The following is a 13,568-nucleotide window of genomic DNA, read 5'->3' as shown; positions in this document are numbered from 1 at the left end:
GGAGTTATTGTTATTGATAAATACAAAATGAAACACACATTAGTTATTTTTATGAAGCAATACACATGTAAGCTGAGTTTTAATCGATTACAACCCTGCATCTTTACAGATACATTGCAGAAATCAGCTGAGCATCTTTTTGGAGACACTTGCAGGAATTAACAAACTTTAGAAATGGAGCCCGTATCACAGACAAACAGAATAAACCACAAGTTACCAAGAAAAGAGTCAAAATCTGATTGTACAGATTGTGAGGTTCAAAGTGTTAGTTGGCTAACAGTCAACTTGAGAAACACGAGTATCCCATCTGCGGGCTGTGGAAAGATTGATCTGACATTTGCAGTCGGTTACAGCCTGTTTAAGTAACTGTCTGTACCGAAGGTCACCAGATAGGCTGCCCCTTTTATACTTAGATGTGAGTGTGTGTCTGTGTATAGGAAGAGGTTACAGACACGAGACCTCTGCATCTTTCCAAAGTGTTGTGTCTCAGGTTGCATAATCACACTGATCTGTGACATGCAAGGAAACTATTGAATCAGCCGGCAGGTAAGTGAGTCCAGGTTAAGTTACACAAAGAGGAGACTTCATTTTGACACTGGCTTGTAAAATGTTTGTCTGACTGAGGGCTGACCTTAGGGATCTTTAATTAGACACCCACATCCAAGCTTCTGGACCCTGTTAGTCAGCTAAATCAAGCGGGTATCATTGTCCTGTGAGAGACACAGCAACAAAAACTAACAAAACTACATGACGAAAACTACACATATACAGAACAGTCCCCTCAACTTGTCCATTTTGGAGTTAATTTGTTTTATTTTATTTTATTTGTGTAATTTGATTGGATCACCTTTTGATTAGAGCGACAAGCGACTGTAAATATTCAAAAGGGCAATGGTGGAAAAAGTAATTGGATCCTTTATGTATGTAAAAGTACCAATACCATAATGTAACAATACTTTCTTACAAGTAAAAGTGCTGAACTTAAAATTGAACTAATAAAACGATTCATTAAAAAAAATATTTATTTACCATCGACTAACTGTACTTCAGAAGTAAAAGTAGTAAAACTATTTTGAGGTCAGGTTCTCTTTGAAGAATCACAAGATAAATCTGAAGGGTCCTGAGATGAACAATAAAAAAACAACTACTTCTGCTACACAAGTATTTTTTACATTTTGGGACTTTTCTCAAATCTTTGCTTTCTTTGCTTTGTGAACTACTGGACACTTTGACCACTGTGCGTGGAACATTTCTTGATTCTGTCATTTAAAAGAAACCATGATTGAAGTTTAAAGGGGAAATGTCTCTTTGCAGGAACTGATAACAACTCATATACATCTGAAATGTGATGAGCCCCAATTAAACTTTTTTTTATTAATACAAGGTCACAAGCCAAAAAACCTGGCTGAAAACCACTGGTCTCATCTTTTATAATACATTTTATTAATTTATGTAAAACACTAATATACAGGGTAATTCATCACTATAGCTGTTAAATAAATGTAGTGGAATAAAGAGTAAATGTTTTCCTTTACAGTCCATTGAAATATAAGTATAATAAAGCTGCATAAAATAGAAGTAGTCAAAAAAAGTACAGGTACCTCGACCTTGTACTTAACTACAGTGCTTGACTAAATGCAGGCCTGTTTTCCACCACTGCATCAGAACATGTCCGCAATATGTTAGGACAAACTTGACAACACATGGATTCATCCTTTAACGTCTGCGTGTTGTGGCTCTCCGCTTTACCACGTGACTTTCTGGGTGTTTCTTAAACCCCTGAGTCACATGATCCTTATGTCAATCTGTGCAGCGGTGGCGGCGACAAAGTACTAAAGGCGAGCAAATTTAGCCTCGCGCTTAGCATATCGAAATATTTGAAGTTGAAAGTCGTAACCAGAAACCTTATTCGGTTTTGTTAGCAAGAACGGCGCTTCATCATCCCAACAAATCGGCGCGCTTAACTTTTGCTTTTCCCTTGCTGTTGTTGTGACGCTCACGTTAGCCTAGCTAGCACAACATCATCCAGGTTAGCTAACTAGCTGCGCCCTGTCTGTTGTTGTGTTGCCGTGATTTCGCTCTGACAAGTCACGAAGTAGCTCGGTGAGAAAGCGGACAAACATGACGCAGCTCGCTCTTGTGCAGTCATGGTTCCTGGGAGTAACGTTACAGCTGATTTTAGGTGAGTATTATTGAAACAATAACGTTTACCAACACCGAAGGTCACATATAGCCAGTCCTCAGCTAGTCAGTGGGGCTGGCTTGTAAAGAAATAACGCGTACACATCTAACGGTGTCTGATTTCTAAGAAACAATTACTGCAATGATTACAAGCAGATGTAGGTTTTTGTAGCTATCGGTCACACCTATGCTTGTTAGTTTACGTGGGTTCCTGGGGCTGAACTGTTTTTTTTTTTTAGCCTGGGTTTAACTAATCATACTTGGATAGTTTTTCTGTCATAGCGCTGAGTTCGCATTTCTATGTGGCGCAAGTGATTCTCAGTGTTGTCTGTGGCTGGTCAGCCTATAAATCACACAACAAAGGTTTTGCAGAGAGTACATTTTGAGCACACCCCACCCCCGGCTTTTGTCCTGCCAGACACCAAGTGGAAGAGACGAGTTCTATTCAAAATTCAAGTTATGTACTTAAATACAGGTGCGGGGTCTGCTGTACCTGAGTTTTTGATGGTGTTTTTTGCAAACAAATTCTCGATTAACTTGTTAAATATTATGCTGATTTTTTCTTAAAAGTACAGAATCTGTGAATATTCAAATATTCTTTTATTTTAAAAGCTGACATGGCTATACACAAACCCACATCAGTATGTGCATGCAAGATTGCAAGTTTCCACATCACATCAGTGTAAGTTGCATATTGGACCATGACTGACTTTTCAAGTAGTTGTGTTGTCCCTAAACCATCACATACATTCACATCTTCAACTCAGATTTACAGTGAAATCTTCCCTCCTTCAACAGATGAATGTGAAAATACTCTTCTAGCATGATTCATCTGCATGCATAAACATCAAGTGAAGTAACATAAAACATTAGAAATCTATTTCAGATGCGAATGTGTTACCTTACAAAAGCTGAAATAAGTAAATGTTGGATGGACAAGACAAGAAATTTAAAGTAAATAAACAATCAAATTGAACTGTTAAGAATTTTTTTTTAGATTTTACTAACCAGAAAAATCATACTGAAAATAATCAGCCCACCAATGTACCATGAAACATAACTGTTAACTGCAGCGCTGTACTTCTGTCTCCACTACTTTTATGTGACAGCTGTAAATACTAACATGACCATCTGCCAGTAAAAATGAATGTGCTGCTGAGAACCTGGCACTTAATTATTCTGCATGAGAGAGTTGAGAGTAATTCACACTTACAACTGTATGGTAAATATCAATAAATGCTCATATAGAGGATCAGTGAGTTGAAAGGTCTTCTGGCACCCATGTGTACAAGTGTGTGTGTGCGTGTTTTACTGTATTTGATTTTTTGCTGCTATTCAAGGTGGAGGGTAACTTATTTTGTCTGATATTGATAGGAAAGTAAACAAAAAATAATATTTGTAACAATTCACATTAAGACAAACAAAACAATTGTGGCGAGGGAGCAGGATTTTAGCTGAGAATCACTAATCTGGGTCCAGGTGGTTTTACTTTAATTAAATTATAAGGAGGTATTGTTCTGCTGTGAGCTAGTGAAACTACATCCTAAAAAGGATTACAACAATGGCCTAATTACTCCTACTTCATACTTTGGGTGGTTTGACCTTGAAACAGGTTTTATTTTGCATTCTGTGTGATTTTGAAAAGGCTTTTAAATTTAACTTAGTGAACCCTGCACACACCCTGTATTTGTTTATTTAGTGCTGAGCACCACCTCTCTGTAATACAACACCCATAACTGAATAACCGTTTGCAGCTGCTGTCCTGCACCAGGGTTTGGCTACTGTTGCCCCGCCCACAACAGCCCAAACCACTACCACACCGCACAAGGACCCTGGCAGACCTGAAAAAGGCACCTACATGGTGAAAAACAGCAATGGTACTGTTTGTTTACTGGCATCCATGGGTCTCCAGCTCAACATCACCTTCATGTCTGTCTCCCAGAATAAGGTGCTGAAACGCAAACACTCAACAGTTTTCAGAATAGTGTTGGAGCTAAAATTATGGACACATTAACAGGTTTGAACTGCTAAACTGAAATGTTCATCACTGATTTATAGACTGTGCAGGATATCATGAACCTTCAGCCCAATGTGACCAAGAGCTCTGGATCATGTCAGCAAGACAGCGCCTCCCTGCAGCTCACAACAGACGCGGAGAAGACCAACCTCACCTTTTTCTTCACCCTGGTACGGTGCTTTATCTGCCCTCACTGCTTTGCACGTCGCAGCCATGTGCATAAACCCCTGTGTCATTTCCCTTCTCGCTTTCATTTCAACCTTGTACTTCCTGAAATAGCCACTAGATGGCAGCCAGACCTTGAGGCAAACTTGCTTTTCTTGCAGCGTCTCTGACTTAATGTTTTTCTCCAGAACACTACATCCAGTAAGTACCACCTGAGTGAAGTGTCTCTGTCAGCAGCCTGGCCAGACATGAAAGGTGAGTGTACTTTACCTTGCAGGATTCATCTTTGTATTGGGCTAATAGGCGGTAACTCACTGAAATAATAGGAAAATAAACAGAAACAGCCATATCTTCACCTTCTGTAGTGAAGTTAAACAGACTGAAATATTCCCTTTGTAATGACAAGTGCGCAGCCCCATATACCTACACTGACTTGTGTAACTGTAAATATTTTAGTAAATATTGCTCCCGAAATATATATGTAAAATCCAAGTGGGTCTTTTTTTCACCTTTCCATTGTGGTGCTTAAAATCTGCTCTGAAATGCCAGGAAAGAGGAACAACTGTATGATATGATGTAATCTAGTACAGCAACACTGCAATAAATCCTACCATTATGAAATATTAATTTTTTGTTGAAACTGTGTCAGAGATTTGTTGATTCAGATGTTTCTAACATTTTGTCTGTCATGGACAAACTCTCAGAAAAACTAGTGCTAAGAGGTCCAAATGAATCAGTTACTGCATGTGTAAAGCTGACATGTGTTTATTTTATTTTATAATTTTATACAAGACAAAATTTGGCTGTAAAATAATTAAACATAAAATCTAACAAAAGAAGCGTTTTTGAACTTTAAAAATGTATAATAATAAATGTAGCATTTCCTCATTGAGATTCCTCTATAAACGAGTAGACCTTTGTTATATATTTTGTTTGGTTGTGTGCTTGAATTATCTTATGTCTCCAGCGATGTTCAAATGCAGAGAAATAATATAAAAATATTAATATTATTCAGGGTAATGGTGCATTTCATGTGGTCACCTGTCACTATGATAGGAGGGAGTAAACCTAAAACACGAGTAAAACTTTCAAACGTGAACGTTTCAGTCCAACTCGCATCAGATTTTCACCTGCAGTGGTGCTTGTTTAACAGTGAAGACAGCAAATCCCCTGATCCCACTGTGCTAATGCCATAAGGTTATTATATTTTCTTCCTGTTCTCAACCACCAACACATTCAGACGGCAGGAAAACTACATGAACGAAACTCTTCACTCTTTCTTTGGTTTCTTTCTCCTGCAGCAGTTTGCGAGTATATTGTATTTCCAGTGCACCCCTTTCAATTGTCTCTTGTTTTTGCAATGGGTTTAGTTATTGTTGAGATCAACAAGTCATCAACTAAACAACTGCCTTTAAATTCTGTATACCAAAAAAAAAAACAACTTGTGAAAACTGTTTTCATCCTCTTCACTTTTCTCATGTTGTGCTCAGTGTCCACTGTTTTGTTTTATCAGACTAATCTTCTAATCGCTCCCTGTTCTGCCCTCTGCTGTAGAGCCCTTCGTGGCCCTTAACCGCAGCCTGGATTACCTGCGAGGGACCCTGGGGTACTCATACATGTGCCGTGAGGAGCAGACTCTAAATGTGGCCGAAGGTTTGTCCATCAACACCTTCCAGGTGCAGGTGCAGCCATTTGGTCTCAACGGAGATCAGTTTGGAGCAGGTAAACACTTCTGTCTGCTTAGTAGAAAGTGATCAAACAAATGTACTGCTTTTCTCCACCCTCTAATTGGTCATGTTCTTCATGTTTTTTACTCTCTCAGCTGAGGAATGCCAGTTGGATGAAGATGACATGTTGATCCCCATCATAGTCGGAGCAGCTTTAGCGGGTTTAGTCCTCATTGTGCTCTTGGCCTACCTCATTGGCAGGAAGAGGAGCCATGCCGGCTACCAGACCATCTGAGTTCACTTGTCACACTCGCGTTCCCTGAGGCCAGAGTGCGCTGTCCCACCCCTGAGATTAACCACTGTTTTATGAGACTTAACCCCCCACCCCCACCCCACCCCATCCCCCTCTATCCCTCCATCTTGCCTCTTTGTGTGCCGCTCTTTGCCCTCATCAGTAGTAGTAGTCAGTATCACTTTGTCAAGGTTGATATGCTCTTTCTGAACTGACCTGCTCTCTCATTTAACAAGGGTACTTTGTTTGGAGACTTACAATGACATGAGGAAAAACTGGTACTGCGTAGAGCAGGTGATGGATGTTGATCAGAGGGTCCATGGGAGTCCTTTCATTATGTTCTACTATTTATGATTTCTGTGATAGGAATTTTGAGGGACTGTGGGACTTGAGGGAATTGCTGCTGTAGTTTTTTCATGTGTTTGTCATTATAAAGGGAATACTTTAACTTCACTACAGAAGATCTGGCATATTTTTTTTAATTGTAACTCTGCATTGAGTCCAAATATGCAGATTTTATGGATCACACTAAACATGCAGTAATGTAATCCTGAAAAGGATATGCGAGGTGCCCTGTCAGTAGCTAAGCTGCTTATAGGAATTTATTTTGTTTTTGTTATGTTTTGGGATTAATGATGGTGATATGTTCTTTTGCTTCTAAATGTTCTCAACTCATTTGATATGGAGACTGTAGATGCATTTATCAGGTTTGTAATAATTGTGTTTGGGCATTTTGGCCCTTTTCCCATCATTAAAGGAAGGCATGCTGGGAAATAGGCACATTTCCTTTCTAGCTGAGAGTTAGATGAGCAGGTTGATAGCACTCACATATTTGCTAAATGTGAAGCTACATCCAAGACTTCAGTTTAACAAGCTATAATGTGTTAATTAGTGAGCTTTAGAGACTTAAGTTACCTTTGACAGAGCCAGGCTAGCTGTCCCTTCCGTTTACAGTCTTTATGCTAAGCTAAGTGTCTCCTGGTTGTGTTTTCATATTTACCTTAGAGGCAAGAGAGTGGTATTAATCTTCTCATCTAACTCTAGGCAAGAACACGACTATCCCAAAACGTTACACTCCTTTAAGTGATCGTAGCCACTCTCTTTTGGATTCTGTTGTTACATTGTACACACAAACGCAACATGAGTTGTTTAAACAATCTTGAAGAAAAAAAGTGTTGGCCTAGGTGGATGAAAAAGCTCAGGACATCAGTGTCAGAACGTCATTATGTTGTTGTTGTTGTTGTTGTAGTCCACTTGGTGTTTTGTGTTTTTGTTGCCCTGAATGTGGGTCCATTTGGGATTTTGGTTTCTGAAGGGAAACAAGTTGCACTAAAGTGAAGAGAAGCAGCCCCATGTAACGATTAAAATGGTCAAAATGCTCTGGTTAGTGTTCATCAGTGCCTTCCCAGCTGTATCAGAGATGGGATTAAAGTAAAGCCAATACCACAGATGTACCCACTCACTCATTGACACTGTGTGTGTGGTCATGTGCCGGACATTTTCTTTGTGTCTCACAAAGCCTTCATGTACTGTTACTACCATAAATATGTGTTGTTTGACATAGTAGGAGAAGGTTTTTTTTTTTTTTGCTTTTTGTCCTCTTTCAACTAAACATCAACAATAATGATTTGATAAGGTTTTAATGGATTTGTTTGAATTGTTTTCTAAAGGAAAGGTCAATAAAAGTAAACGAATAAAGGCTTTTGACTTTGTTTTGCCTTTATACACTTCATCAGCAGTCAGACCAGTTCCTCGTTGCTTTTGATTGTTCAGACTCCTTAGAAGTGTAGATTAACAACATTTTTAGAATCAGAATAAATCACTTTTCTGAATAATTAAAAACCACACTTTTAGTTTCATTAAAGTAGTATTCAGTTATGCAGGTTTTATGTCCTCAAGGACAGCAGGACTCTGAACTTTCTTTTAATATCATATTGTTTTATTACATGTGACACAGAAACCACTCAGAGAACAAAGTGCATTTTCTGACTTATTTATATATTTTTTCACACAGTTGTCTGTTTATCATTACAGGGTGGTGTAGAGTTGTAAAAGGTATTGTGTTATGTTGACAAACATAGCACTGGACTTTTGGAACAGTTCTCAGGCACCCAGGGCCTGTTACAAGAAGGATGTTCTCTAACTTATTGGAACAAACCCAGGAAATGGTATATCTGACATGACTAAAACAAGATACAAAGTGTTCATGGAAGCACAAAATGACTCCCAAAACACCTATATCATTAAATTCATTTAGTTTTTTAATTGTCCCTGATAGTGCAGTGCTACGTTCTTACACTCGATGAAAGCTGGTAGTTTTAAAATGCAGTCAAAATGGGGAATGGTGAATCCCAAACTTCATGACTGTCCAGATTCCTCATCCAGTATTTGTTGTCTGCATTTCTCTCTCAGTTTATTAATAGTTCCCATAGACAAGCTCCCAGGTTCTGTGAAGATTTTCTGTAAAAACAAAAAACAAAAAAGAGCTTGAAAAATATGCAATTGTGGATGAAGGTTCAAGATTATTACTTTCGGGATGTATACATACCAAGCCTTGTTTTCATGGAGTCTGTAATTTTCCCAAATGCCCAAAATGTGTTGGTACCACTTTCTCAAAAGTGGAATGCTGTTGCTTTTCATTGTCTTATTTTCTAGTAAACTATGTATTTGGGTTAAGAGCTGCTGTGTAGACGAAACAAGATATTTTGAAAACTTTTGATCTGCATTTTTCAGTTTTTACACAGTACAAAGACCAAACAATTTACCAAATGGTGATGGGATGATGGAGAGCTGGTGTTGGTGCTCTAAGCAGTGAATAGTTGGTCACACTGTAATTTATAATCACATTATAAATGCAAAAACTGGAAGAACTTGACTGGCCCACACAGAGCGCTGACCTCAACCCCATCCAACACCTCTGGGATGAACTGGAACGGAGACTGTAAGCCAGGCCTTTTAGTCCTTCATCACTGTCTGATCACACAAATGCTCTACTGCCTGAAAGGGCAAAATTTCCCACAGAAACACTCCAAAATCTTGTGGAAAGCCTTACCAGAAGAGTGGAGGCTGTTAAAACTGCAAAGCTGCCTGTGTATTTAGAATGTGATGGTCAGGTGCCCCAATACTTTTGATTATATAGTGTAACAACAGTCGTTTCTTGTCGCACCTGCATGAAGGTATGACAGTCCAGAGTGAAAGCTCCACAGGTGATTTGCTTGAAGCACTCGCACACATCGGGCAAAGAACGAGCTCTCAGGATTTCTGGCTGATGATGAATGATGAGAGTCAGAGCAACGCGGAAAAGAACCTTGGAGCCCTCGTAGAAAAGACAATCCCAGACCCGTAGAACTGTCTTCAAGTAAAACAGGAAAGATGTCTGTAAAATGACGCGCTTCAACATCACCATGAATTCTTTGTGTCTCTACCATTAAAGCCCAACTTTTCCTCACCTCAATTGGGAGTACGTCAATGTAGAGGCAGATGAACCAACGTGACACCACTAGTGTCCATATGCCAGGATACTGGGCCATGAGCTGTCCTACTGCAGGAGCTTTAGCCTTCACCAGCTCTCCAAGAACCTCCTGGTCAGTCTTCAGGCCCAACATGGCTGAGCTGTAGTAGTCTACAATATTGCCAAAATAGATGTTTGCGCTCAAAAATAAATGTTCCCTTTGGAATGCCACAATGCTCCAACACTGGTCCACTATACTCTAGTCTGTTAGGGATCATCATGAGCAAGAGCTATTAATTTGCATTATTATTCTGATGACACGCAATCCTGTGTAGTCATTATTACAAATACTTAGCTGCCTTATTTACCTTAAAAATAAATTTCTCATGTCAGTAAAAAAAGAAAACAAATGAGCACTGCACACCACAATAAAATAAATTGGAGTGTGACGACTGATTTGAATGTTGCGCCAGAACAGCATTTTGTCTTTCTTTCCTAAAGACAAGATCTTGTCTTTATTCCTTTTAGAAACAGGAAAACACACAGACCTTTATTGCAGGTAGGCTTACTCTACTGCACTGGTCTGAGGTCTGCCCAAAGGTCTATACCAGCCTAAAAGTATAAGCTTATTAAATATGCTGCCTCCATAGCTTTAACTGGACCAGAGCAAAGAGGTCATCTCATCAGTTCTATGGCCGCTAAACTTCTCTCATCTTTTTTTAATCAAATCAAACATTTTATGATCTTTAACACTTAATATACTCAAAATATTGTCTTTAAAAATTGCCAGATGCTCCTTGGGGGGCCCACAGACTTGTCTTGCTTCTACTTTATAACTGAGAAATGCTACAATAAACAAATATATTATCAATCTATAGTACATTTCACCTTTTTGATATCCATATCTTTGTATTAATTAATAATATTACTTGTCCTTGGTGAAATGACATGAAAAGTGCCATACAAATCAACCTGTGATTAATTAAAGGTCCCACCCCATCGAAACAGGCGTTTTAATGTATGTTTACTTTGGGGTCATGTCCAGCTTCATCCTGAGTAGACTTCTAATCAGATCAGACAGAGTAATGGACTGGTTGCACATCAGACACTTTGACATGTCACAGGTGTTTTAATGATCGCTGCATTCCACTTTGAGGAGATCCTGATATTGTGTGCGCTTGGTTCACTGTTACTGTGTTACTTAATGGAACTGAGCCGTTGTTACTGTTGTTAAGTCTACCTGTGTTTCTCCTGCTGTGACAAGTCAAAATGTCAGCCAGTCCAAACATAAAAACTACCTGGGAGCATCCTGCCCAACAATGCATCCATGAGCCAGAATGACTTCTCTTCATCTTTGGTGATGATGATGAGGTAGCCGGCAATGAAGTTCATACCCTGGAACAAACAGAGACAGCAAATGAGAAGGAGGAAGAAGGAGCTAACCAATCCTGTTCTTTAGGTAAATCAGCTCCTGTCTGTGACGGTGTTTGGTTCACCTGACAGTACCCCACTGCCTTATTATGGTGTCCGTAGGCCAGCAGCACGTTGTACAGAGCCCTCTGCAGGCTCGGTTCTGCTTTGCTCTTGAAGAGAACGTTGTCAGGGAAGGTCCTATGCATATCTGCCAATGAACATGGCAACAATTGTACTATCATATGGACCTGTGAGTACAAGTGGTATTGCATTTAGTTGAGGTATGGCTGCTGTTTATGAAGGGGAATAGCAGATTGTAGGGACGTCGGCTTTTTTACAGCAGACGCTTTGACTTGTTCCAGTAGGAAAAGCACATTTAAATTCTGTTCAAGTGTCCCACCAAGTCATGACGGTGTGACTATGAGCCAGCACGCATGAAACCAGAACTCTGAAACAAAAACAGCTAACTGTGTCTTGGTCATCGTTAACTTTACCCTTCACATCTCTTCTTTTCCATATCAAAATGTCTTCTGTGAGAAAGACCTGTTGTCGTACCTATACGAATGGTTTCCTTCAGCTTGGTGTCATGCTCCAAGGCCAACAGAGACTGGTAATAGCCTGGGTTGCTCTCCAGTTGTTCCTGGGCACCACTAGCTGCCATCCAAATCCTGGCACGATGCTCATTAGGCACACCTTTACGCACATACCTTTTTACTTCCAAAACAAATTATAGTTCTAATTACGTCACATAACCATGGAGCACCAGAAGGCACAAAAAAAGAAGAAAAAGAGAAGAAGGAAAAGAAAAAACAGAGGTGTGTGTTTGTGACTTGTACCTGTTAAGTTCTTCCCCACATGTGGTTTCTCTTGCAGGAGCTTGGACCATCTCATCGACCTTCTGTTGAGCACAGCTACATACTCATTCATCATCTCCTTATAGGATTCAAAATCGTGTTGTCTCTCAAAGCCATAGGGGTCAGTCCTGCTGGGGCAAATTCACACAGTCCATTAACATGTACAAATGAAAGACAACGCACAAAGCACAACTGTGAAGAAAGGCCTGACAGCTGGGCCACTTTCCTCCCCACCCTTCTTTCTCTCTCCTATTCCCAGATGACAGACACTACAACAGCCTCCACTGGGTAGGGTTTCTGTAGTGGGGAGATCAAATGCCTCAGCTGGACGATTAGTTAGTTTTAAATTACTCTCAAGTGAGATTAGGAGCAAGGAGCAAAATTCAAGCTAAAAAAAATAGCCTCAACAACCAAACTAAAAAATGTCACGGATTTTCCACAAAACAGCTCTTAACTATTATATTTTACAGAGCTTGGTAGTTTGTGTCTAATAGAAACTTAACTAGTTCAAGTAAAACACAAAGTGCAAATACCAGGAGTTGATGAAGACAGAAGCTGATCTATATAACTGACATTCAGGACATAAACATAACCAAAAGAAAAAGAAAGACAAAACATGCATTCAGGGTGAACATCACATCAATATAAAGCTCACCTTTCACTGCCATTATTACATGTAAAAGGCTCAGATACACTTCCTGTCGTTTTCCTTTCCATTGTGCGTCAGGTACGTCAGGTCCAGTATTCCACCAAGACTGTAAACAACCTGCCCCGATGAGGTTATCTTATTGCCATTACTTGGAAAAGGACTGGCTACTGTCAAGGTAAACGACACAGCAGTTAGAGTTTCCAATGACTCGTTCACTGAGAGGAGGGGCTAGTTTAGGTAACACCCACAGGTATGTGCCTTATTTGCAGGTGAAACAATTGGAGGAAGAGAAACAGTAATGTTTATATGCACTTCCCCTCTCAGCGATAATGACAGGTCTAGCAGCAGCAAGACTATATATTATATATATATATTCTTTTAATCGTTTGAATGTTTTTCATGTAAATTTAGTCTCAATACAGCTGCCTTCAAACTGCCAGGAAAGAAAATATCTTCAAGGCTAAATTACTTTCATTTAAATGTATTTAAAGTGAGGTAGCAAAGTGGTGCAGTGGTCAGCACTGTGGCCTCACAGCAAGGAGGTTCTGGGTTCAAGTCTGGGTCTGGACCCTTCTGTTTGGAGTTTGCATGTTCTCCCTGTTGTCTGCACATTATGTTGATTGGCTACTTTAAACTGCTCCTACAATGAGAGGGTGATGTGCGACCAGTCCAGGATATACCCTTCCCCCTCCTCACCTCCTTACATGCAGGGAGGCAAACCCATTTTACACTGCCTGCTGAGGACTAAAGAGCGGACATTGTGGAGCATTTAGCAGCTAAAGAGACAGATGTTTCCCTTCAGACGGAGCTAAAAAGTAAGGGAATGCTGGACTTAAGTTCTTGGACGTGTAAATAGGCAACTGTTTGCTTACATGTTCA

At 39.8% G+C, this 13,568-nt stretch overlaps 2 protein-coding genes across 3 annotated transcripts; one reads left to right on the top strand and one right to left on the bottom strand.

The window, feature by feature from the left end:
- Positions 1 to 1,783: 1,783 nt before the first annotated feature.
- Positions 1,784 to 8,021, top strand: lamp1b (lysosomal associated membrane protein 1b). Its single transcript, XM_046404560.1, has 6 exons — positions 1,784 to 2,182; positions 3,936 to 4,129; positions 4,240 to 4,368; positions 4,552 to 4,618; positions 5,918 to 6,085; positions 6,186 to 8,021. The coding sequence occupies exons 1-6, from the start codon at positions 2,122 to 2,124 to the stop codon at positions 6,323 to 6,325; spliced, it is 759 nt and encodes a 252-aa protein (XP_046260516.1). The 5' UTR covers positions 1,784 to 2,121; the 3' UTR covers positions 6,326 to 8,021.
- Positions 8,022 to 8,570: 549 nt separating this feature from the next.
- LOC124067301 (growth hormone-regulated TBC protein 1-A-like) lies at positions 8,571 to 12,888 on the bottom strand. 2 transcript variants are annotated; one of them, XM_046404558.1, is made up of 8 exons: positions 12,696 to 12,888; positions 12,023 to 12,168; positions 11,742 to 11,900; positions 11,270 to 11,394; positions 11,072 to 11,168; positions 9,772 to 9,944; positions 9,489 to 9,674; positions 8,571 to 8,782 (listed from the first exon to the last, which is right to left on the bottom strand). In XM_046404558.1, the coding sequence occupies exons 1-8, from the start codon at positions 12,755 to 12,757 to the stop codon at positions 8,681 to 8,683; spliced, it is 1,050 nt and encodes a 349-aa protein (XP_046260514.1). In that variant the 5' UTR covers positions 12,758 to 12,888; the 3' UTR covers positions 8,571 to 8,680. The 2 variants fall into 2 exon arrangements, with proteins under 2 accessions (XP_046260514.1, XP_046260515.1); XM_046404559.1 differs by having other exon boundaries at positions 11,742 to 11,893; positions 12,696 to 12,863.
- Between the last annotated feature and the right edge of the window lie 680 nt (positions 12,889 to 13,568).

The sequence above is a fragment of the Scatophagus argus genome, chromosome 11 (assembly GCF_020382885.2).
Source record: "Scatophagus argus isolate fScaArg1 chromosome 11, fScaArg1.pri, whole genome shotgun sequence".
NCBI lineage: Eukaryota > Metazoa > Chordata > Actinopteri > Scatophagidae > Scatophagus > Scatophagus argus.
The sequence above is the reverse complement of the archived record's forward strand: the minus strand, read 5'-3'. Positions and strand labels throughout refer to the sequence as shown.